The sequence below is a fragment of the Sorghum bicolor genome, chromosome 1 (genome assembly GCF_000003195.3).
Source record: "Sorghum bicolor cultivar BTx623 chromosome 1, Sorghum_bicolor_NCBIv3, whole genome shotgun sequence".
NCBI classification, from domain to species: domain Eukaryota; kingdom Viridiplantae; phylum Streptophyta; class Magnoliopsida; order Poales; family Poaceae; genus Sorghum; species Sorghum bicolor.
Genome location: NC_012870.2, coordinates 64,095,294 through 64,120,404, shown reverse-complemented (window position 1 = coordinate 64,120,404; position 25,111 = coordinate 64,095,294). Strand labels below are relative to the sequence as shown.

Genomic DNA, 25,111 nt, shown 5'->3' with positions numbered 1-25,111 from the left:
AATTTCTTATTTTAGAAATAAACAAGGCTTACTCTAAAGAGATCTTAAAGACAGCAGGTATAGGCACATATGATATGCACTAACCCCTGTGTTTCAAGGTGTTTCAAGTTCTTATCAAAGAATTATAGGTGCATTAGTTGTTATACTATCAATATAGATATGTCAAAAAATTTTGTTCAAAATGTCTAAATAAATATAATATCTCTAAGTAACAACTTATCAATGTCATGGATATTAAACAATTCTAAATAATTTGTTAATATCATTAGAATATGAATTATTAAGGACATCCTCCAAGGTGCTTGGCAGTTCGCCAAAATCAGTTTTCCAATAGTTTGGGCTTGTACGTTTCACGTTTGCATGCTTTGATGGGCCGGCCTTTTGAATCCTTGGATGACATCTTGGTAGTCGTCATATCAAATCGGTCTTGAATCAACATGCCAAGCTTCACTAGAGTGTACGTGTTTTCTTGTGTTCGACAAGGATTGTGCCTGGTTGGGGCCAGGGCCAGGTTAGCTGACCGAGCATGGGGTTCGGTGATCTGCCTTTTGGCCCAGTTTGTTCCATTTTGCCATGTTATCTCTTGTAAGCACACATGCTCCAAATGCATGTGGAACCATATCATTCAGATTATAACTACACAGAAATATTAGTGTAATCTTCACTTGTACTAAGAACTTTATGGTTGGATTTGTGCTATACCATCAACAAGCTTTACCTATGTTGTCGCGATCTTCTTTGCAGCCTTAAACCTTTTGATCACCTCCCTTCATGCTAGGAACCCCTTCACCGCCGTTGTAAGAAGCCTATCTTTGAAGACTCAAACCAACAATGATGATGCCAGGGTTATGCACGAGTGGGTAGAGACGATATTGGCTAATGGGCTAATAATTTCATCTTGAGATGGCCAATTTGCTTCTAGATTGAATCTACGACCCACATTAGTCTTCTTCTTTCCTTCCTTTCCTCCACCTCCCATCCTATCCGCCATGGCTATGATGGAACCTTACTAATGGTTGCCTCTAGGGATCTCGAGGTCTCTTCCAATTCATGATCAATTGGACTATGAGGATCAAGAAAGCTAAAGAGCACTCTCTTGATCTCCTCCTCTTGGCGCTTTTTCTCCAAAGCCCCTGATCCCATAGTGTTACCCTCAGGGTGGGGCCTAGATTGCTACCCCCACCCCTAGAGAGCCATCAGGATCACCCTACCGATCGCTCATCTCGCCCCATTGCTTCATAGGTAAAGATTCTGCTCCACCAAGAAGGCCATAACGAAACACATTGAACTCATTCTTGAGGTGGGACGAGTGCCCCACATACCCCTCATCCCTCCACCAAACGCCCAACAAATGACTCCTCCGGGTGAGGCAAACAATATCTCGTACTTTTGGCCCGTCGACAAGCGAGGACTCTAGTGAGCGTCGAGAAAACTCTTTGTAGCCTCCATCCTCAAGATCAGTAACTCCGACTGCTGCATAACTCGCCTAATAAGACTATTTGACAAGGCTTTACGATAAGAAGTATCTTTCTTTTGTTTAAGGTATTCTAATTTCAACACAAACAAATGTTTGTGTTTCATTTAGAGCATAAGACGACACCATGTCAAGTCTAGGATTTTGAATTTGAACATAGAAGGGCTAGTTCCAATACACAGAACCAAAACAGAGCTGAGTTACACACCATTCCACATATCATACTATTGTTTCAAGACAAAAAAATTATAAAACTTAGGCCTTGTTTACTTCACCCCTAAAATAAAAAAAATTTCAAGATTCTGTCACATTGAATCTTACGGCACATGCATGAAACATTAAATATAGACGAAAATAAAAACTAGTTGCACAATTCATCTGTAAATCGCGAGATGAATCTTTTGATCCTAGTTAGTCTATGATTGAATAATAATTATCAAATAAAAACAAAAATGCTACATTACCTAAACCCCAAAAAAAATTCAGAACTGAACAAGGCCTTACCAATCAAGTTTCCAAAAACTCGTTAACTTTCTATCAAGCAATAAAATAAAATAAAATCTTACATGACCAAAGCATGAAGAACATGGGAATTTTTTTGCAACCTCTCCCTTTTGCTTTTCGGCCAACGATCAAAGTGCTCTTCGTATATATAAAAAAAATAGTGCAACGACCAAACACGAAAATTTGCACGCTTCCCTTCCACCAAAAACATGTGCCCAAAGCCAACAAACTCAAAACTAAAAAAAAACACAGAGGAGGACGGACGGGGCTTGCGGCCGCAGCCCGCAGGGAAGCGCTGATGAGCTGATCCGAAAACGGCGGATTCTCTCCGCGCAACAGGCCAAGTGTCCCACTCCCACTCCCACAGTAGCGACGACAACACAGACGCACCCACCCCCCGGTGACCTGACCAGTGACCACCCACCCCCGTCGTTCTTCCTGGTGGGCTTCCTCCTCTCCACTCCACTCTCCCATCCCCCAGGGACACCCCCGTCATTTCCGCCCCCACGACGCCTTTACTTTTCTTTTCTGCGCACCCCCTTTCACACTCACTGACTCACCATCGTCGTCGTCACATCACCCCCTCACACCCCTCCTCCTCCTCTCCCCTCCGTCCGCAGGCCAATAAATTTTCTCAGCGCGACGGCGCCCCGCCCTCCCGCTCCGTTCCTCCTCGCTTCCCCGAAGCTTCCGTCCGCGATCCCTCCCCGTTTTAAGCACGCCCGCCCGGCCGCCTCCGACCAGCGGCCACGCGAGCCACCGCTTCGGGAGACGGGGGACGGAGCGGAGGAGTGTTTGTCTGTCTGATCGGTAGGGAGGCGCCATGGCGGACGCCCGCAAATTCGTGCTGCCCGGCCAGCCCCCAGGTACGAGTCGTCGTCGTCCTTCGCCTCTGCTTCCGGGGTTGGGGTGGTTTTTTTCGCTCTTCCCACGGGCGAGAGAGCACGGAGAATTCGATGGATTTTTTTTTTCCTTTTCTGGCAGTTTGGTTTGTTACGGTTACGGATGCGTTTTCGTCTCACGGCCTTGTTTAGTTCACCCCGAAATCCAAAAAGTTTTCAAGATTCCTGTCACATCGAATCTTGCGGCACATGCATGAAGCATTAAATATAGACGAAAACAAAAACTAATCACACAGTTTGACTGTAAATCACGAGACGAATCTTTTGATCTTAGTTAGTATATGATTGGACAATATTTACCACAAACAAACGAAAGTGCTACAGTTCTGAAAACTTTTCAGTTTTCGGAACTAAACAAGGCCTCAAGATGGAGAGAAGAAGGGAAAAAAAAAACTTCACGTGTTGTGTCGATCGACGACAGGTGGTCTTAAACGGAGTGGTACATCTGAAAAAAGGCCGTGCGTCCGTCCTAGGAGTATGTTCTTGCAGTCCCCGCGAAATCCCACGCTCTTTTTTTTTCTTTTTAAAAAAAAAGAAGAAAGAAGAATTCCGTTCCATTTCCGGTCTTTGCAAAATTTTGCTTTATGGCCTTGTGGAATTTTTAGCTGGATCAGTTTCTCTTTCTCTTTCATCGGCCACGTATTTGCTCTCTTTTTTTCCCCCGAAAGAAAGCGATTGGCTAGTCTCTGGCGTTTTGCTGACTTTTCCGGCCAATAATTCAGAGCAGACAAACGTCTAAAAAAAATATTCAGAGCAGACAAAAGGGGTTTTCAGTACCAAACAGCGCGAGCGCGAGGACCGGATGCGAGTGGTGGTGGCCTGGTGGGAGCAGTTGTTGGCGTTGACTAACCGGTGACTAACTAAACACATCGTCGTGAATCTGCAGACATCTCGCAGATACTGCAGGAGGCTCAGAAGCGGTGGCTGCGGCCCACCGAAATCTGCGAGATATTGTCCAACTACAAGCTCTTCTCCATCGCGGCCGAGCCGCCCAACATGCCCAGGAGTATGGTTACTTTTTTTCTCTTTCCTTTTCTACTTTCCTTTATTATGTTTTTGTGCTCTATTTAGGTCCCGTGGCTTCTGAACACTGGCCTAATAAATATGCTTATTTATTCCATTAGCAATTATGATGTATTTATGCTATGGACTACATGGAGTATAGAGTTGTTTTCTGCTATTTATGATGTATAGACTTGTATTTTTCCATTAGCTTGGCATGGGCATTTCGGCTGTGTAAATTGTAATTGTGTATATTTCTTTGGAGTATCTAGTGGCACAGCTTGTGGTACAATTTTCGCATGCCTTCAGAAATATGTTCTCATTCTTTTTTTTTTTTTTCGAAAACGCAGGAGAGCTGCGCTTTATTATATTAAGAAGATAATAAAAAGGGTAAGAACCCATACAACTCAACACACACAACACAAAACACACTCTGCAGCAGGAGTTGTTGCTGCTGCTGCAGCTGCAAGAAAACTAACGCACCCGTGCCAGTAGAGACACTACCGCAAAATACAGGGCGTTAACCCGCCGGAGCGAGGGCATCCAAGAGGGATAATCCTCGAGCCCCCGCCAAAGACCACGACCTTCTGTCATCTTCCGCTACAGCAAGAGCCCCTGTAACATTTGGGGCTGCACCATCAAAAACACATCTGTTACGGTGTGTCCATAAGGTCCAAGCACCCAGGATTATGAGAGAGTTGATTCCTTTCTTTACCAAGTCACTAACAGCCTTGCTCACTCTCTCCCACCATGAATGAAAGGATGTTTCTGTGGACTGCGGATAAAAGCCTTGGAGTCCAAACCGAGTAAAGAAGCGGAACCAAAATTCTCTTGCAAAGACACACTGGACTAAGAGGTGATCAATAGTTTCTGCATCCTGATCGCACAGCGGGCATTGCTCAGGATGAGGGAGTCCACGACGTGCAAGGCGATCTGCTGTCCAACATCGATTGTGAGCCACCAACCAAACGAAGAAGCGACATTTTGGCGGTGCCCAAGTCTTCCAAATCCTTTCATAAGGCTCAAAAGATGTTGACCCCACAAAAAATCCCTTGTATGCAGTCTTGGCCGAGTATTGACCGTCTAAGGAGAACCGCCAAATATGACTATCTTCAACATCTGGCTGCAAAGAGAAATCTGATAAGATATCCCATATGAGTAAGTAATCAACCATTACACCAACAGTGTGAGCTCCTTTTATATCCGCAATCCAAGTCTGGTTAGTGAGGGCATCCTGGACAGTTCGTTGTTTCTGCCTTCTTTTAGGGATGACGGCGAAAAGACGGGGTGCAAGATCTGCGATGCATTGTCCATGGAGCCAACGGTCTGTCCAGAAGAGGGTGTTCGCTCCATCCCCAACTTCTGAATTCTCATTCTGAAATAGAATTCTGGCAACTTGATGTGTTGGGGATCTGGTGGCCCAAATTTTATGGTGAATAGTTTGTGATTTTCGCTAGACAACAACACCGCATGGTGATTTCCTTTCAAGTCGTTGCTGATGATACGTCACCATGCTCAGTATCCTCTTTCTTTCCCTTAGCACAAATAGCACAACAGTTACATTAGCTCTACAGTTTGATTGCTTGATTTGGTCAAAGCTATTCTTATAATAGTATTAGCTCTACAATTTGATTGCTTGATTTGGTCAAAGCTATTCTTATAATAGTATTAGCTCTACAGTTTGATTGCTTCATTTGGTCAAAGCTATTCTTATAGTTTGTAATGGTGACCCTCTCATTGGCACTGATTCTCATTACTTAACTTCCATGTGATTGCAATAGGTGGCTCTCTTTTTCTATTTGATCGCAAAGTACTGAGGTACTTCAGAAAGGATGGCCACAACTGGAGAAAGAAAAAGGATGGGAAGACTGTCAAAGAAGCTCATGAGAAACTTAAAGTGAGTAAATATTTTATTAATCAATATGTCGAAGGCTGCACAAAAAGTTTAACTGTGGATGCTGGGATGTTCTGTATCATTTTTGGCATTTACTACTTGTTATTGGGCATTCTGTAACTTCTGTATCGGTTTGGTGTAGCTAAAACCTGAGCATATGCTGTTGTGCCGATAGATACTTTTGTGTCTATACTACCTATCCACTATAGATGTGTCCATGCCTGTGGAGTTTTTTTAACAACTTGCAGATGGCATTGCTATCCATACTTATGAGGTTGCTAAGAACTTCCATCTTATGCTGCTACATTCAATTTAGACCTAAGCAATGAGCATTGCATTGGGGAGAAGCTGTTGCATGCAGGTGGGAAGTGTTGCATCCCATAGGCTGGGGCATAATTCCATCATCTCACTGACCGAGCATGTTACCTGTTAACTGATACTTACATGAAAGATGTGTTTCACAACCCACAAGTTTGTGTACAACTATGACTTGAAGGAAACATAAATTATGTGAGATTTATTGCAAGCAGAACTGCAGAAGTCCTACTTAATTATCTAGTACTAGTACATATTTTAATTTAGTCCTATTTCGTTAGTGCCTTCACTTGTCCACTAAGGCTTGTTATTTTAGGCTGGCAGCATTGATGTACTCCATTGCTACTATGCCCATGGAGAGGAGAATGAAAACTTTCAAAGGCGAACATATTGGCTGTTGGAAGAGTAAGTGCTGAACGATGCATTCATGTGATTCCACACTCATTTGGATGATAGACTGATAGTTAACTTTATACTCAGAGGAAAGTGACTGTAATCAAATGACTTCTCTTTTTTTTTTTCAGGGATTTCACTCATATTGTTCTTGTACATTACCTAGAAGTCAAGGTACATTCTATTTCATAGTCCATTAACCTTCTCGCATCTTTCCTGTTTTTGTGTATTTCCTTGTTGGGTGACTTGTCACTGGAAAATGGCTTGTGAAGATCTTATTTAATGAGTACACATCGGATTTACCACCTGTGCTAGGAAATGTGTCTAAAACACCTATCTTCACCAGCTGTAGTAACAAATATATCTGAAATACCACATGAGCTTATGCTTGCTCGCATACTTGTAACATCACTGACATGTACCAATGGCCTTGTTACTATGGTTTACAACTTCCCTTCCAACCTATACATGGTTCTACATCCCGCTTGGGATCCTCTTTTGCATTTTGTGGTGACCACTTTGCCACTACAGACAACTTAGCCCATTCTCTTCAAGTGGGTACAAATTTTGGTTATATACCTTTCTAAAGTGCGCGCACACAAATAACTATGATTTGCATGGAGTCATTTATTTGGAAATGGTCCACTTTTGTCTCATATTTCATATACAATAAATGAATTCTTCTGGACTACGATTATAACTGTATGGCATTGCTTGAATGGAAGGATAACTTACATTCCTATTCCTATTTGATAAAAATGTTAAGGTATTTTGTTTATTCATTTGTTTATGTTTAACTTTCCAGGGATGCAAGCAAAGTTTCAATCGTGTGAAAGAAGAATTTATGCAATTATCCAATGTCGATAGTCCTTCATGTTCAAATTCTATCACTAGTCAGAACCAGATGGGCCCACAAAACATGGAGGCTGATGAAAGCCCAATAAGTGGACAGATTTCAGAATATGAAGACACTGAATCAGGTCTTGCAGTTTCTCTATCTTCCTTCTGCATCATTTACTCTAAGTATAGATTAACTGATGCAGATTCAATTATGCACCTTCTTTCAGTGTATCTAAAGCGAAATTCGGTGCAGCAGATAATTGCCGAGCAAGCTCCAGATACCACCCTCTCGCTGAGATGCAGCAGCTTGTGGATGGAGTCATAACGGAAAACATGTTATACCCTTCCGCTTCAACTGTTGATAGTAGACAAGGCAAGAGTCACTCTTCTGTATTTGAGATTTTGGGTTTCTGTGCTAATACTATCTCCTAATCATTTCCCCCCTTGAACTTTCCAGGTTATCATGGTGAAATGCTGCCAATAACAGATAACTTAGATAGCCGTTCATTTTCTCACCATGACATAGCTAGAATGCTTGATGGTGCCAACATTGGGCTAAGTGATGTTTCCAGCACTCCGTTTGATTCAGTGCCATTCAACGAGCCCTTCACAAATTATTCAGCTGGATTCAGAGAGCCAACACTCCATTCTTCATTTGCCTGCTTAGAGGCTAACAATCTGGATGATAGCTCTTGTTTGCAGACATTTACATCTGAGGCTCTATACACTAACCACCTCAGCCAGAAGGAAGCTGATGCACTGGGTTTCACTGGCATATTAACATCAGAGGTACTTAAGATTGTCTTGTTTACTTTGAGTCTGTAGAAGCGGGTGGGAGTTTACTTTGGGTGTTCGTGCAGGTGAACCCAGGACCTGTTGCATCAAAAGCATTGTAGCTTGTTCAGACTAGGTGTACTTCAATTGTTAATGATACATTTGAATGATCAAAAGGAACTGAAAATAGAACAATATGCTATGAAAGCAGATGCACATCTAATGCTTGTATGGCCCATATAGTGTGAGCATGGGTACAGCTATTTGATGATGTTTCATCTGATTTATGGAAAAAATCTTTTATACAAAATTTTCAGGTGAACGGAGATAGATATAATGATGATAGCATCAAACATCCACTCTTGAAGCAGTCATCATTAGATCTATTGACGATTGAGACTCCTGGTTTGAAGAAACATGACAGCTTTTCAAGATGGATGAGTAAAGAACTTGAAGAGGTGGTTGATTTGGGTATTAAATCCACTTCTGATGCTTTCTGGAGTAGCATTGAGACAGTGAAGGTGCCTGATGGTTCTAATGTGCTGAGTAATGAACAGCTGGGTGCTTATGTAGTGAGCCCTTCACTTTCTCAAGATCAACTATTCAGCATTCTCGATGTTTCACCAAGTTGTGCATATATTGGTACAAATACAAAGGTGTGTATGCTGTTTTGTGCTATTAATTGCTTCTATTCTTACAGTATATATGGTTTTCACCTCCATAGACCACAGGTTGATAATTCTAGTTAGTTACTTATCAGTTTGTAGTACTCATGTCTCTTTCTAGTTGTTAATTATTCTAATGATGCAGGTTTCGGTTACTGGTACATTCTTGGTGAATAAGGAACATGTGGAAAATCAGAAGTGGTCATGTATGTTTGGGGATGTTGAAGTACCAGCTGAGGTTTTGACTGATGGCACCCTACGCTGCTATGCACCAGCACATCAATCAGGAAGAGTCCCATTTTATGTGACCTGTTCAAACAGGGTGGCTTGTAGTGAAGTGCGAGAATTTGAGTATCGTGATTCTGATGCTCAGTACATGGAGACTTCTCGTTCCCAAGCCAATGGTGTAAATGAAATGCATCTACATATTCGTCTTGAGAAGCTACTCACTTTGGGGCCAGATGACCATCATATGCTTGCTATAAGCAGTGGTAATGAGAAATATGAGATAGTGAATGCTATAAATGCCTTAATGCTTGATGGGAAATGGTCAAATCAAGAATCTTCTGTCAAGGAAGTAGTTTCCACTGCTAGGGGCCAAAGTATAAAGAAACTGGTGAAAGAGAAGCTGCATCAATGGCTCATCTGCAAAGTAAATGATGATGGAAAGGGACCCAATGTTCTGTGCAAGGAAGGACAGGGTGTAATTCATTTAGTAGCAGCACTGGATTATGATTGGGCTATAAGACCAATAATGGTTGCTGGTGTAAATGTGAACTTCCGGGATGCTCATGGATGGACTGCACTCCACTGGGCTGCATCTTTGGGAAGGTATGCTCGCACACATTAAAGCTATTTGAAACTGGGAAGTCCATGCCTCACTAGAGTTTTATGTAAAAGAAGCTACTTTTTTGTGAGAAAAAGAAGCTACCTTTATTTCTTTTCCATCCCCTTATCTTGCACTTTGTTTGTAGTTTAGTAGGAGCTTGGTCCTTTTTCTATTATTGAACCCTATATTTTATGCTTTTGTAGAGAGCGGACAGTTAGTGTTCTCATAGCAAATGGAGCCGCTGCAGGAGCACTGACTGATCCAACTTCTGAGTTCCCTTCTGGAAGAAGTCCAGCCGATTTAGCTTCAGTAAATGGACACAAGGGGATTGCTGGTTTTCTCGCAGAATCTGCTTTGACAAGCCATCTGTCAGCACTTACTATTAGAGAATCAAATGATAGCACTGTAGAAGTGTGTGGGTTACCAGTTGCTGAAGATCTCACTGGCACTGATTCTGCCCAGCTCGCTGGAGAGGGTCCTCATGCTGAATCACTTGAAGGTTCTTTAAGTGCTGTTCGAAAATCCACTCAAGCTGCAGCTCGTATATTTCAAGCCTTCCGAGTGGAGTCATTCCACAGAAAGAAAGTCGTGGAATACGGAGACGACGACTGTGGATTATCTGATGAACGCACGCTTTCACTTGTGTCTCTTAAAAATGTCAAACCAGGACAACATGATACACATCTGCATTCTGCTGCTGTTCGTATACAGAACAAGTTTCGTGGATGGAAGGGAAGAAAGGAGTTTATGATCATTCGCCAGAGAATTGTCAAGTTACAGGTAATGCTAACAACCAATTAACAAATTTTTAAGCTACTTTATTTCGTGTCTACTACATTTCCCTGAGTATATAGGGTTTACGAATAACTCCACTTAGTTGACCTGCAATGCTAACACTCTGCAATAATCTTGCATGAGTTAGCTTCTAACAGAAGCCTTCTGTTTGACTAACTCGCTTGAATGGTTTTGATGAATCTTTGCTTCCCTAACTATAACAGAAGCCTTCTGCAATAATAGATGATCACTTTTTTCCTTTTTGTTAAGAGCAATTCATCTATTTGAAATACCACAGCAGTGTAGCTCAAAGATCCTGATGCATGCTACAAACAGCATTCATCATTCTAGTAGGCTGTTGCTAACCTTTTTTTTTGTTGGACAATTTGTTGCATGCTATACAAACATAAGAATTTGGTCTCTTGACATTGGTCTCCCTGTAAACATGAATACTGAAATTTTATTCATAACCATATGTACGAGCTCAGCATTCAGAGAACGTAGCATGCATCAAAGTTCATATTTGATAATTTTGGGTGTAGGCTTCATTGTAGAATTTTCGAGCTAATATTCAATGCAAAGAATACCATTTCCTCGTCCAATTTTCCATAAGTTGTAAGCACTTTTGGATGTGATGTGAGCTGCCAAATCCGCAGTTTCTCCTGACTGACTAAATGCTATGAACGATGACTTACAACTCTCAAAATGCTAACTGTCTTGTGCAAGCATTAAGATTTATTAACTTTGTCTTTGTGATCAGGCTCATGTACGAGGACATCAAGTGAGGAAGAACTATCGGAAGGTAGTCTGGTCAGTTGGTATCGTCGAGAAAGTCATACTGAGATGGAGGAGAAAGAGGCCTGGGTTACGCAATTTTCAGCCTCAGAAACAACTAGAAGGTCCATCACAAATCCAGCCTGCGAAGGCTGAGGATGAATACGATTTCTTGCACGACGGCAGGAGGCAGGCCGAAGCCAGGCTTCAGAGAGCACTTGCCCGGGTGCACTCTATGTCACAGTATCCAGAAGCAAGGGAGCAGTACCACAGGCTCACAACCTGCGTTGCTGAAATGAAACAGTCCAGGGTATGATCTGATCACTCCTATGATTTGGATGCTTGCTACAGGCCGTTTTTTTTTTGGGCGGTTTGATCATGCTTTGGTGTGGCTACTTTGGAACAGATGATGCAGGATGAGATGCTAAGTGAGGCGGCTGGTGGTGGTGTGGACGATTTCATGGCTGGACTGGAGGACCTGATCTGCATTGATGATGCCGCGATGTCTGCCATTTGGTGAAGCTGTGAGAGCCTTTTAGATCAGTTATTAGGCAGGGAGGCGGTTTCCTTATTCCTTGTCAGACTAGCCCTGTAAATATTGTTCAGCTAGTTGTTCACCTGACTGTTTAATTGCATTCTGCTAGTACTACTATAACGTAGTTTCATTGCACTGATTATCGCTACATACAATAATCGCCTCTTATTATTTGATAGAGTTTATAACTTGACATTTAGCTGTAAATCCTGCGTCCATATCAAACCATAATGGGTGTGAATTTGCGACATCTAAACCATGACCCAACAGCCTCTTTGCTTGAGCGTATCCGTTGAATCTGTCAGTCAAATTTAGCGGTGTTTGTCTTGCTTGAGCGTATCCGTTGAATCTGTTTAGCAGTGTTTGTCTTTCATAGAAAATTAGTGAACAGTATTTTCAGCTTACCAACCAAGCGACCAATCTACATACTAGGGCCTTGTTTAGGCCTTGTTTAGTTCCAAAAAATTTTGCAAAATGTGAACAATACCAATTTCGTTTGTATTTGACAAATATTATACAATCATGGACTAACTAGGCTCAAAAGATTCGTCTCGTCAATTTCAATCAAACTGTGTAATTAGTTTTTATTTTCATCTATATTTAATACTTCATGCATACGTCTAAAGATTCGATGTGACGGGAAATCTGATAAATTTTGCAAAATTTATAGGGAACTAAACAAGGCCTTAATTCACCCCGAAAACCAAAAACTTTTTAAGATTCTCCGTCACATCAAATCTTGGAGCACATGTATGAAACATTAGATATAGACGAAAATAAAAACTAATTGCACAGTTTGTTTGTAAATTACGAGATGAATCTTTTGAGTCTAGTTAGTCCATAATTGAATAATATTTATCAAATAAAAATAAAAATGCTACAATACCAAAATCCAAAATTTTTTCGAAACTAAACAAGGCCTAGTTCTTTTTCTATGCTCGGACTTGCCGGTTTAAAAGTACAGTGGTCACTGGTTAGTGTCCTTTCGTGGACGAATTGAATTATTTGTTGATTTTGATAACCAGGCAGTAGGTCAAAGGTCGTGAATCATCAGTGGACACACAGATTGATATGATACAAGAACACGTTAGGCCTTGTTTTTAGTTCCCAAAAAATTTCGCAAAATTTTTCAGATTCTCCGTCACATCGAATCTTTAGACACATGCATGAAGTACTAAATATAGACAAAAATATAAACTAATTGCACAGTTTGGTTAAAATTGACGAGACAAATCTTTTGAGCCTAGTTAGTCCATGATTGGATAATATTTGTCAAATACAAACGAAAAAACTACGGTGTCCATTTTACAAAATATTTTGAAACTAAACAAGGCCTTAGTTAACGACATAAACCTACTACGAGTCTGCGACACGGGGAGCCTGCAGCTTTCTCCTTCCTATATGAATGGACCAGTGTGAATGCCTCACCAGCGTCTTCACGACAACTCGACAAGGGGAATCGGGGAACTGAACCAGCTAATGGGATCGGCTTCTAGCAAAAACGAACGTGGCGAACCTTGAAATGCCGATGGCACAAAGGGAATAGGCACCTACTACTACATGAGGCTCACCCCAAAAAACCAAAAACTTTTTAAGATTTTTCGTCACATCGAATCTTGGAGCACATGCATAAAATATTAGATATAGACGAAAATAAAAACTAATTGTACAGTTTACCTATAAATCACGAGATGAATCTTTTGAGCCTGATTAGTCTATGATTAAATAATATTTGTTAAATAAAAACAAAAATACTACAGTACCGAAATCCGAAATCTTTTCGAAACTAAACAAGGCCATATAAGGGCCAACTTAGAACACGTCACTTCAGCTTTATCTGTATAAAAAAATGCCCCCAGAATCTCTTTTCTAAAACAAATGCCCCCAGAATTCATTCAAATAAAAATTTGTTTCGACCTTTTTTTAAGGTACCGGGGCCCATCACAAAATGAAAATACCTTCGTCAGCTTATCGACCAGACAAAATACTCGACACCCAAGCTTTGACACCTATGTCTTGTCATCTCGATCATAAGCTGGTTACAAAAAAATTCTTAGCTGTTAAGTGACACGTACAAAATTTGACTAGGTTCTTTCTATAGTAGTGTTTCTAGACTCAATCCAAACCAGTGTTTTAAATCTCCGGCTAAGACAGTGTGATCTAAAGGTAGCCAATAGCTAAATATATATATCTTATAAAAATAACTAAATTTTACTGAAACAGCTATAGCTGAGCTAGCTATTGTTGGAGGTTTAGAGAACCTTTCCGCTCCACTCCCAAATTATCATCTAGGCTTCTGGCTCAAAATGGTTCAACCTTCACAGTTTTTTTTTTTTTTGGAAAGGGATCCTCCAAAGTTGGCATTTGGGTCCACGTGTCACGCCCAACAACGGACGGAGCCCACGGCCCCGCCAAAAATAGCAACGCCATTTAAACCAGCCCGTCCCCGCCATCCCTCCTCGCCTTGCCCAGCGCCCCCAGCCCATCGCACCCAAGGCCCTCAGCGATCGCCGGAGCCCGGGCCCCCCTCGCGCCGGCGGTCGCCAATCATGGCCACCACCCCCGCTGAGGAGCTGGCGCCTGGGCTGCCTACCACCACCCCCGACGAGAAGCCGGCGCCTGCGCCTGCGCTGCCTACCACCACCCCCGCCGAGGAGCCGGCGCCTGCGCTGCCTAGTACCACCACCACCCCCTCCGAGGAGCCGGCGCGTGGGCTGCCTCTGCCTCCTCCCAAAGGTCTCGGCGACGAGCCGCAGCCGCGGCGGCGGCGCCCGTGCGTGCTCCTCAGCTTCGCAGCCGCGCGCGACCGCTTCCTCCGGGGCCGGTTCCTCTCCGCGGGCCTGCGCCCCTTCTCCGTGCGCCTCCCTTCGCTGGCGGGCACCAGCACCGTCGTCCACCTCTGGGCGCCCCCGCGGCCCGCGCGGCGGCCCGTGCTCCTCCTCCACGGCTTCGGCGCCTCGGCGACGTGGCAGTGGGCGCCGTACCTCCGCAGCCTCCTCGCGGCCGGCCTCGACCCCATCGTCCCGGACCTCCTCTTCTTCGGCGCCTCCTCGTCCACGGTCCCCGACCGGTCCGACACCTTCCAGGCCAGGACCGTGAAGGCCGCCATGGACGGCATGGGCGTGCGCCGGTTCGCCGTCGTCGGCGTCAGCTACGGCGGCTTCGTCGGGTACCGGATGGCCGCCATGTACCCGGAGGCCGTGGAACGGGTGGTCCTGGTGTCGTCGGGGGTGTGCCTGGAGGAGGCGGACCTCGCTGCGGGCCTGTTCCCCGTCGCCGACGTCGGGGAGGCGGCCGCGCTGCTCGTCCCCCGGCGGCCTGCGGAGGTGCGGCGGCTCGTCAAGCTCACCTTCGTCCGACCGCCGCCCATCATGCCGTCGTGCTTCCTCAAGGATTACATCAATGTCCGCTATGATTGCTCTGTTCTAATTTTTGTTTATCACTTTCGTTTTCCTTTTGGATCTTTCTGATATCTGGCTTGATTGATGATGATGAATCAGGTGATGGGCTCAGATCATCTTCAGGAGAAGACCGAGCTTCTGCATGCTCTCATCAACGGCAGGAAACTATCAGATCTTCCAAAAATAAACCAGGTTAGCTTAAATTTCTCTCTCTAATTGCAATTGCGAGCAACTTTTGAATTAAACTTTCGATTACTGATGGCGTTCTGCTCTTGGCCCAACTACGCATGCAGCCAACGTTGATCATTTGGGGGGAGCAGGATCAGGTTTTTCCTATGGAGCTGGCGCATAGGTTGGAGAGGTCAGTTTGGTGCTTCCCGGCCTCTGATTATAAATGGCATGCAGACCGGGTGATGCATCAAACACATTATCTATTGCTAAATTGCAATTTTTGTATTCAGGCATCTTGGGGAGAATTCTAGATTAGTAGTTGTAAAAAACGCTGGGCATGCGGCCAATCTAGAGAAGTCCAAAGAGGTGTGCAAGAGCATCGTTGATTTTTTTCAGGAACCGGCTCCAAGTGCTTCAATTGAGGGAAAGGTAGGTATTGGTTGTGATGCTTCCAATTTATAAATAATAAATACATTCACAAAAAAAAATTTATATAATAAGGTGATTATATTGATCTCCTCACCATCATAATAGTTATGTATATCCCTTTTTGCTAGTTCAATTGAAGTTTAATTTCAGTAGTTCAATTGAATTGTTGTTCATAATTAATTAATCTTCCTTCTCCTATTAATTCAGGAGGTCAAGCAACAATGATGGTTGGGAATTCTGAGCTAGGACATCTTGTGCCTTGCTCACAATTTTGCCGTATCCTTGGCTCTTGAACTGTTCTAACCTGTAATTGTAACAAAGCCTTTGTAATCACACGGACCATAGAAGTCTCTCTTGTAAAACGTCTGAGGACTCTTTGCTCAAAGAAACAAACTTTTGACCTGTGAAACAAGGCCGAGGTCCTGTTTTCTTAACAAATGCCACTGGGAAACGGCTTTTTCAGTTCCACCACACCGGTCTCATCGGTTTTAATGTCATTTTGATCATATAAAGTAATAACCATTCTCTGAAAGTGAGATAAAGTACCACCATAACACTTAGTTCATTTTAGAGTCATGTAAAAGAGAAACAATAGCCTTATTATTACAATGGGCCGCCATAAGGTACAGTACTAGGCTCGGGAGCCATGGACGATATGATCAACATTGGGTCCTCCACAAGCTATGAGCTTGCCTCACGGCGGTGACACATAGACAGACACACATTATTGACACATAGACAATTAGACACACATCATTAGCAAGCATATGTCATGCTTAAACCCGTCTGGTTTATTGTTCCGAGTTCCGACGACAAGGCATTTTATAGAGTCCAGACGGCAGCAGTATGTAGTCTGCAATGGCAAAGCCAGAGGAGAGACGGCAGTTTACAGCGCAAAGGGCTTGCGATAGACGTCGAACATCTCCGAGCAGGACAGGTTAGGTTCCTGCAAGACGAGCCATGCATGTAAATGCGTGCATATATGAGTTGCATGTCAGGGACACGAACAGCAAAGTGAAGTCAGTGCTGAGCTCAGTATCGCGATGGCCAGCAGAGCGGCAGAGATAGCCTCACCTGCACGCCGCTGAAGTTGGCGACCTTGCGGGCGGGCACGCCCGCGCAGATAGGACCCTGCAGCTGGTTGCAGCCGCCGGCGTTGGTCATGAAGGCTTTCATGGAGGTGAGCAGGCGGCCGTAGGTGACCCCCTGCTGCTCGCACTCCACCGCCTTGAGGAAGCTGTGCGTCATGGCCCCCACCGTCGCGCAGGCCTCCGGCGTCTGCAGTAGAACATGGCGTGTCCCGTGTCAAACCAATCGCCATAGATTAGAGAGTGCGAGCGTTACGTTCATGGCGATGGCGATCATAGGAATTAATATAGGATGATGATGATGATTGTGCACTGACTGACCACGCTGAACTTGGTTTTGCCGTCGCTGTAGCCGCTGATGAGCACCGCCTGGCCGCCGCTGGTGCCCTTGCAGACGCCCGACGGGGGACGGTGATCCTCCCACTGCCAGTTCCCGGTCCTGGACATGTTGCAGAGGAAGGGGAGGTCGAGGACGGTGGCGCTGTGGCAGGCGTCGACGACGGCGTGGAGCTTGGCGCCGTACACCAGCGGGCGGACGATGGTCTCGTTGATCTCGTCGTCCAGGATGGGGCCCTTGTCGAACGAGTCCAGCGGGCAGATGGCCTCGTCGTACCCGTCCAGCTCGTCGCAGTCCTCGTCGGCGACCTGCGAGCCTCGCCCGGAGAAATGGAACACCAGGGAGTCGCCGCTGCTGCACCCCTGCACCAGCCATCGCATCGCCATCCGGATGTTGTCCTTGGTCGGCAGCCTCAACGGGTCCTTCTGCTCATCTGCGTGCACGCACCGGTCTCATTAGTTTCTTGAGACACATCGAAATGCATCATGCATGGACATGGACATGGACACGGACACGGTTTCTCTCATTGCATACCAGTGAGCATGATGATGGAGTCGCTGGGGAAGGCGAAGCGCTGGCAGAGGAGCTGCCTCATGCACTTGACGTCGTTGATGGGTCCCCTCAGCTGGCCGCAGCCCCGGCGCACGCTGGCGTACGAGATGCCGATCAGGACGGCGCGCTTCTTGCCGCGGGAGCACGGGAAGGCGCCCATGGGCGCCGCCGGCCTCGTCATCGCCGGCGGCAGCGGGATCCGCGAGGACAAGGACCGCCGGATGCGCGTGACGCCGCAGCATTGCGTGCACTGGACGGCGCGCTCGCCGGGGCACACGGTGAGGCACGCGCTGCAGTACTTGCACCGGATCGTCGTCGTCGCCGCCGCCGGGGTCCTGCCGCCCATGTTCATGGCGATCCAAGCTACTAGCCGGCCGAGTTGCTACGCGTTGCTAGCTAGCTCAGAGCTCCCTCGCTCGGTTAGCTTGCTGCTTGCCATCAGACTCCTGCGTTCCTCCCCTTTATATAGCAAAGGAAACTACTGTTACCAGATGCTGCTGCCGAAGATTGTTCCCTTTTTCTTTTTCTTTTCCAAAGATGCGGACATTTAATTTTGGCCCTTGTGTGTATATAATTGATGATCATTATTAGGTGTTGTGTTGTGGGAAAAGATTTGCGTGAATGGGCAAATGATTTGAGTGGAACTGAGCATATTTTGTCTCCCAAGGATCATTGGTTATTGGGCTTTTCTATTTATTTTCTGTAATCTGTGAAGAATTTGTGTCCGCTGGGTTTGCTTTGAGATACTTTTGGCGTGGTATATATATAAGTTGTCACAGCCACGGGAAATCATACAATTTGAGCGATATGCTTTCAGTCGAAAGGTAGCTCTAGGCTCTACTAGTATACTAGGCTACTAGCTAGCTACTTGCATTCCTTTTTTCTTAAAAAAATATATATCGTCCTCCGCTTTCTATCTTGTAAAAATAAAAAGACTATAAATGTGGTCTCAAGATTCTACTAAACATTACGCGACTTGATTCTTGACAAAAATATCTTATAATATTATTTTTGAAGCACAAAAGGAGCCTACCGGGTATATATCACAATCAGAAAAAGGTGCACGAACGTTAAAAGAAGTACATTGCAGAAGGATATTATTTAGCCTTTGTTTAATTGGAAAATGGAATTTGAGACTCTGCCCTATGCATAACGGTTGACGCTAAATATGGCCAAACTCATCGGCAGAGGCTACGTCATTCAAAGCTGCATTTGGCCTAGATACACACGGCGAAGATACTTCTAATAAACGGTGAAGGCGACCAACGTGTCAATTAGACTGATTTGGCGTTTGTCGTTTGCCCGATGAACCTATGAACACCTCTCGAGAAGATCCATCGGAGATATACACGATAGGATTCATCGGGGGATTATAGGGTGTTCAAGGATTGACAAGATCACCTCGAGAGAATTGTTACTCAATAAAGGATTCGAAAAAGTTTAAGATAGATAGAAAGTAAAGATAGTAGCAAGTTCTGGATCTATAAATCATAGACTCACTAGTCGCTTCTCATCGCCTCTTCAACTATTGTAAACAATATTGATTAGATGGATCTTTAGATAATTAGCTGTAATCCTCTCATACATAAATTAAAAATTATCAATAATTGACTATAATCCTCTCATATAAATAAAAAAATATTTTATTCTATACGAGATCTACATCTATAGTTTCTCACTAGAAATGCACGCGGCGTTGCCGCGTATGGCCAGTGTGTGCACCATTTGCAATGCTTGATGGACCCTTTTTTCATATGAGTTGTTTTTTCAAGTGTAGTAGGATAAATATTTATTTCAAGCGTAGAGTAATAATAATTGTATGTAGATAGATGCACATTTTTTAAGCAACATAGGTAAGAAAAATTTGTCACTTTGTTATTTTTATATAGGTGTCACGGTCTGCAGCTCGTTGTTACACTTGGTATATATTTTGCAAACTTGTATTATTTAAGTAATATATTTTATTGGTTATCGATATGGAGGCATCACTTTTTTGGCTAAATTTATTATGGAGGAAGAAATATTAAAAGTATTTATTAAGGAGGGAAGATCATGATAGCCGAAAGCTAAATGTAATTGCGACATAATATATTTTATTGGTTATCGATATGAAGGTATCACTTTTTTTGGCTAAATTTATTATGGAGGAAGAAATATTAAAAGTATTTATTAAATGTAACATCCCAGATTTTTACGTAAACCAAAACTACGAACTTTTTAAAAATTTATCCTGTAATCGTGTGAATGATATAGTTTTTAGGTCTAATTCGATCCTAACCTGCTAACAAATCATAGCATACATGTAGATTTGTTTGTAGGCGAGTGCTTTCGTTCGTGAGTCGTCTTGAGTTGGGTCATGTTTAGGGTTTTGAGTTTCTTTTGGAGTGCACAAATCCGTAGCAAAGTTTTCCCGAATCTCCGTTGAGCCTATCTCAAAGGCGAAACGAATCCCTTCTCAATCTTTCCGTTGGAGTACGTCTCAAACTCCTTTGAATTCTTTTGAACTCTTCCCGAAATTCCCCTCTCAATCCCCTCTTTAAAAATCCTTTGAACCTAATCCCAAATTCCTTTATCCATAAAAAGGAAATCTTTCTTCTTCTCCCTTGGGCCAAAATCCTCTTTCCTCCCTTCATGTCCAGCCCAGGCCGGCCCTGCTCCCCTCTACCTTTCTTCTCCTCCTTCTGACCCACATGACCAGCCGGCCTAGCTCGGCTGCTCACCCCGACCGGCCCGCGTGCGCCAAGGCCCAGTCTGCCCTTCCCCCCTCCAGCCAGGCTGTGGCCCACGAGGGAGCCGGCGCCATCCCCCTTCCAACCACGCGCGGCCCAGATGGCCTCCTGGCCCAAGACCCGCGCCCCTGGAACCCTAGCGCGCCCCTGCCTACTCCCAGCACCGCCGCCACCACCTAGGACGCACGCGCTCGCGCCTGGGCGTCTCGACGTCCGTACCCCGACCTCGCATCGGCTGCCGCGTGTCCCAACGTGAGCACGGACGCCGAGGATCAACGCTTCCACCCCGAAGCCCTAGCGCCCGTGCTATAAAAGCCGAGCCGCCAGCCGCCGCCCTTCTCCCCACGCGCAGCCGCCGCTCTGCTCCCTCCAACCAGCGCCGCCGCCCTCCCCCTTCTCCTCCACGACCGGCGCCGCAACCACGACGCTACCGTCACGACCGTGCCTCGTCCTCGGCACCGCCCCCGCGCACCCGCCGCTGTCGAGCCTGGATGCCGTCGAGCCCTGCCACGCGACGCAGAGCTACCTCGCCTGGCCACTCCGACACCGGTGCCCCTACGACGTCGCGCGCGGACGCCGCACCGGCCGTGGCGACCACGACCGTGGCCACGACCTCACCTCGCCGAAGAGCTCGCCCAGAGCTTCGCCATCCGCGACGCTGGAGCTGCACGCCGTCGCACGAACCCGCGAGGACGACGCCCTAAGGCCGATCGCGGCGGACTCTGGCCACTTCTGCTCCAAGCTCATCCCGGCTGCGTCGACTCCGCGAGCCATGGGCACGCCGTGCTGCCCTCGCCGAGTCGCGGCCACGCCGTGACGGCCTCGCCCTCGCCCCGACCACGCGCGTCGTGCCCTCGCCGCGACGTCGAGCCCGCTGCCCGGAACAACGACGCCCTCGCCACCGAGCCGACCGCGGCTCTGAGCTCACCGCGGCCATCACCCTGTCCGCGAGCTGCGACATCGCGAGCTGCACCGACTGTCAAGCTGCGCCCCGTCGAGCGTGCACACGACCTGCCCCACCCTGCGATGTCACCCACGGTCTCTGCTCTGTCACAGCCAGGGGCACCCCATCCTCACTGCGTGGCCAGCACCACCTCGTTTGCCACCGGTGAGCTCTCAAACCAAGGCTATACCCTTCCTTCCGTTCCGAAGACCATACTGTGGTTCTTGGCTAACAACCGGCCTTCACGCCGTGAACCTTCACTGCTGCAGGGATGCTGCAGCCATGCTGTGCCACTCGCTGGAGCCGCTGAACTTAAGGCGCCGCTGATGTCGAAGCACCAAACCCGTGAAGCATTGCCGAGCCCCAAGATCGCACCGCCAGCTCCATCCTTGCCAAGCCGCAGCAGCGCCTCCCTCACACCAAGGTCGAACCTCAAACTGAGTTGACGCCCTTCGTGACGTCGACAAAACCCATGCCCTTTTTCCTATACCTTTGTATACTTGTGATACTTGATCTTAGTCATCTATGCGTGATTATCTATACCCATGTCTGTGCCGTGCCTTCGTGCCGGTCTATTTATTTATCTATCTATTTATCTATCTCTGTTGGTCGCGATGGGAATGTGGTACTCCATTTGGTCTTTGTGTTGGTCGTGGCATTGTGGTTCTTTGTGCGTTGGTTCTTGAGTGTGTGTGCTGTCGTCTGTGGACCGTGCCTTCGAGCCGGTCGGGGAAATCGTTGTACGTTTGATCATTTCGATCGTGGGTTCGTCCCGCCGTGATCGCGATGCCGAGCGTAACGCATTCCTCGTGTTTAGTTGACTTCGTTGAACTACGGCCGTTGGCTCCTATCCCCGTCCCTAGAGTTTGATCATTGCAGACTCGATATTCATAACAACGCGGTTCTTACCCGCACCTTCGAGTCCTCTGTGATCTAGTCTAGTGGGATACGGATTAGGGGACAACCTTCGTGGAATTGTCGGAGGCCAACTCGTTAGGTGAAGCTCATGGCCGCAAGTCCACCTTGCCATGACCATCGGGCTTTACCCCATTTCTCGGGTGTTTATCCTAACCACCTCGTATGCTTGTACCATCCTGACTAGAGCATTCCCTCGGACCTAGTGGTGACAACCGCATCGCTACGGGCCTTAGGAATAGCCTCGTGCCGATTCAGTTGCACGGTCGTGGTACCCTACGAGTAGGGTTGGATCGTGGGGTCATATCACTTTTTATCCAACCATCGTCCGTTCCATGGCGAGTTGGTCGAAAGAGTGTGAATCATTCTTCTTCTCTCTTGTTCTCAATCCCGTCGATCCAGTAAGATATGGATTAAGCCCTTTTGCTTGTTTGATGTTTTGTTTCCAATCCCGCGATCCCCGCCGTTGCTATGGCGAGCGGATCAAAGGAAGGTGAATTCCGTGTCTTTTCTCGCCTTTTTGGTTCTTCGTGTTTAAACTCTTGTATGCTTGTACCTATTCGACCGTAGCACTTCTTTGGTTCTCATGGTGACAACCGCACCGCTAAGAACCCTGGAGATGTCTTAGTGCATTTAGTGCACCTAGGTAGTGGTACCCTACAAGTAGTTTGAGCACTCGTATTCTTGTGTGTCACTCTTTTTGATTCCCCGTCTCTTACCATGACGAGTGGATTGGAAGGAGTAGACCACTTCCCTTTTTCTTCTCTCTTTGTTCCACCCTCTCTTGGCTCTCGCCAACTACAATAGCGTATGGATTGAGAGAGACCGGGACTTCTCGTGCTCGTAGCCCTTTTCATCCCCGTCGATCTCCGCGACGCTTGGATCGAAGGGCCACTAGCTATGGTGTTTGCTTATGATGAGTTAGGGTCTAAGCCATTTATTAAGGTCGTACAGGTTGACTTAGTCGACCCAGGAAGTACCGGCTAGGCTAAGACTCCAGCTTGTACTTAGTGAACAACCATTCTCGTTTCTTTTAGCCCAGAGATCGGACATCCGTCGAGAGGGCTAAGCCGTTTTCCTTTCGTTGCTCTTTTAGTGTAGTTGTTCCTCAGTGTTCTGTCATCTCTTTTCGCAGTCTTTCGAGGTCTAGTGGTTTGATTGTTTCGCCTTGATTGTCGTTTACGAGGTAGTTGCTTCGGTTAGCGTTGATCGGATCGGGACCCGTTGAAGAAAAGACATGCGGAAAGGAGGATCTCGGATGAGAACAACTACAAGTGCACTGTGGATCTTGGAAATGACATTCAACAGGTGCCACGTCCCACCCAACCTCGTAGAATCCTATTAGACATGCAATAATGTAGATGCTAGTGCTTTACTTTATGCAAATGAACTGAGATAGGTTGCATGGTAGAAATGCTTGTGAGCCATTGCCTTGTTGCAACCTATAACCCTCGCACACCCGCTGTTAGGTTAGATGCTTGCATACTACTTACTACTGCTTCTACTACGTATTATATCTGTGATGTGATGCATTGTGGAGGACTGGAAGTGAGTGGATAAGGCACGTGGTGCCAAAGGCTAGATAATGAGATGGTAATGGATTTGGGGAGATCTTGGCGTGTGTCTTGGGTGTGTGGTGAGGGTTGAGTCGACCGAGCAGGATCTACGACGAGTCCTGGGACAAGTCTTGCCGGGGGACGCTACCTGGGCGTTCTCCACGAGAGATACCTGTGGTGGGTACATGTGACAGGGAGAGGTCCCGAAGTGGAGTGTCTTCATGGGATGAAGCGCCGGGATGGGAGGTGCTGTTTAGCACGGGGTAGCCGGATGTCTCGTCGAGCGGAGCATCGGTTGGCCCCTCGTGAAGATGTCCTGTTCGGTCACCCTAAGGACTGAGATGTTCTGAGAACCGGTTCGTAGGAAGCCTTGCACCCCACTCGCTCTTATGGGGAGGAGACGGATGTACGACCAGTTAGGGCGGTGCCACTACTACTAGGTTGTTGGTAGACAGTGTAGGGAGGTACGGGCATGAGGACCCACACCCTCCTAAGACAGCGTAGTGACCTTTGGGGGCCCGGTACTTGTGGCAGAACCTCCTGAATTAAGTGGCCCACATGCACCCATCATTGTCTCAAAGACTTCTGATCAGCGTGCACGAGTTCCAAATGACTCAAGAAGTCTGTCGGGTGTCCTCGGGAAACCCGAATCATCCACGTTTTAACTCATACAGGATCAACATGGAGTTACCACAACATTACAACATTTGTTACAAAAATAACTTAGATCAGAGTGCGGAAGATTTATAACTTAATTTACAACATATGATGAAGTATAAACTTAACTAAATTTCCAAAAGGTGTATAGAGTAGCGGAAGCATCTTAGGTGAAGCTTCTAAGGTAGAAGAGGTGGATAAATCATGTCGCGCCCACCGACATGACCTCCATTAGCAGACTAAGTCAGCACCTGCAACAGGGGTTATAAAACCTTGAGTACAAAAGTACTCAACAAGACTTAACCGACTAGAAAAGAGGTGAAGACTCAGGTATGCAGGCTATAGGGATTCAAGGTAAAACCTTAACAGGATCAAAGCATTTCTTTTGCATAAAAGCTTACTAAGAGTAAAACCTACTTTCAAGTTTTAACTCAAGATCATTATTTATGACTAACCAAAATTGTTATCAAACTTGCATAAGCATACCACCTCTTTCTCTTACCAAAGATCATTTATTACTACGATGATGGGGTGAGGATTGAGGCTCCATATCCGAGGAAACACGGCGATTCGAATCGATTAAACCCAGCTGGGGATTCAGTACCACACGACATATGTAGAACTTAATCTTGCATATGTCAACCTTTTCTATAGATAC

The 25,111-nt window shown here is 45.9% G+C and overlaps 3 protein-coding genes across 5 annotated transcripts; 2 read left to right on the top strand and 1 right to left on the bottom strand.

Moving 5' to 3' along the window:
• LOC8077118 (calmodulin-binding transcription activator 3) lies at positions 2,566-11,931 on the top strand. Of its 3 annotated transcripts, none has more exons than XM_002467719.2 (13): positions 2,566-2,844; positions 3,767-3,886; positions 5,664-5,779; positions 6,408-6,496; positions 6,616-6,658; positions 7,290-7,464; positions 7,581-7,697; positions 7,782-8,113; positions 8,416-8,754; positions 8,909-9,594; positions 9,796-10,372; positions 11,127-11,450; positions 11,547-11,931. In XM_002467719.2, exons 1-13 carry the CDS (start codon positions 2,802-2,804, stop codon positions 11,658-11,660), a joined length of 3,075 nt encoding a protein of 1,024 aa, XP_002467764.1. In that variant the 5' UTR covers positions 2,566-2,801; the 3' UTR covers positions 11,661-11,931. The 3 variants fall into 3 exon arrangements, with proteins under 3 accessions (XP_002467764.1, XP_021316757.1, XP_021316766.1); XM_021461082.1 differs by having other exon boundaries at positions 7,578-7,697; XM_021461091.1 differs by lacking the exons at positions 2,566-2,844; positions 3,767-3,886 and adding exons at positions 4,167-4,198; positions 5,250-5,314 and having other exon boundaries at positions 7,578-7,697.
• On the top strand, positions 14,143-16,085 carry LOC8080461 (2-hydroxy-6-oxononadienedioate/2-hydroxy-6-oxononatrienedioate hydrolase). The gene is made up of 5 exons (XM_021450767.1): positions 14,143-15,079; positions 15,176-15,268; positions 15,370-15,437; positions 15,538-15,676; positions 15,884-16,085. Exons 1-5 carry the CDS (start codon positions 14,225-14,227, stop codon positions 15,899-15,901), a joined length of 1,173 nt encoding a protein of 390 aa, XP_021306442.1. The 5' UTR covers positions 14,143-14,224; the 3' UTR covers positions 15,902-16,085.
• Positions 16,220-18,391, bottom strand: LOC8080460 (metacaspase-1). The gene is made up of 4 exons (XM_002465142.2): positions 17,636-18,391; positions 17,086-17,534; positions 16,751-16,954; positions 16,220-16,622 (listed from the first exon to the last, which is right to left on the bottom strand). The coding sequence occupies exons 1-4, from the start codon at positions 18,003-18,005 to the stop codon at positions 16,563-16,565; spliced, it is 1,083 nt and encodes a 360-aa protein (XP_002465187.1). The 5' UTR covers positions 18,006-18,391; the 3' UTR covers positions 16,220-16,562.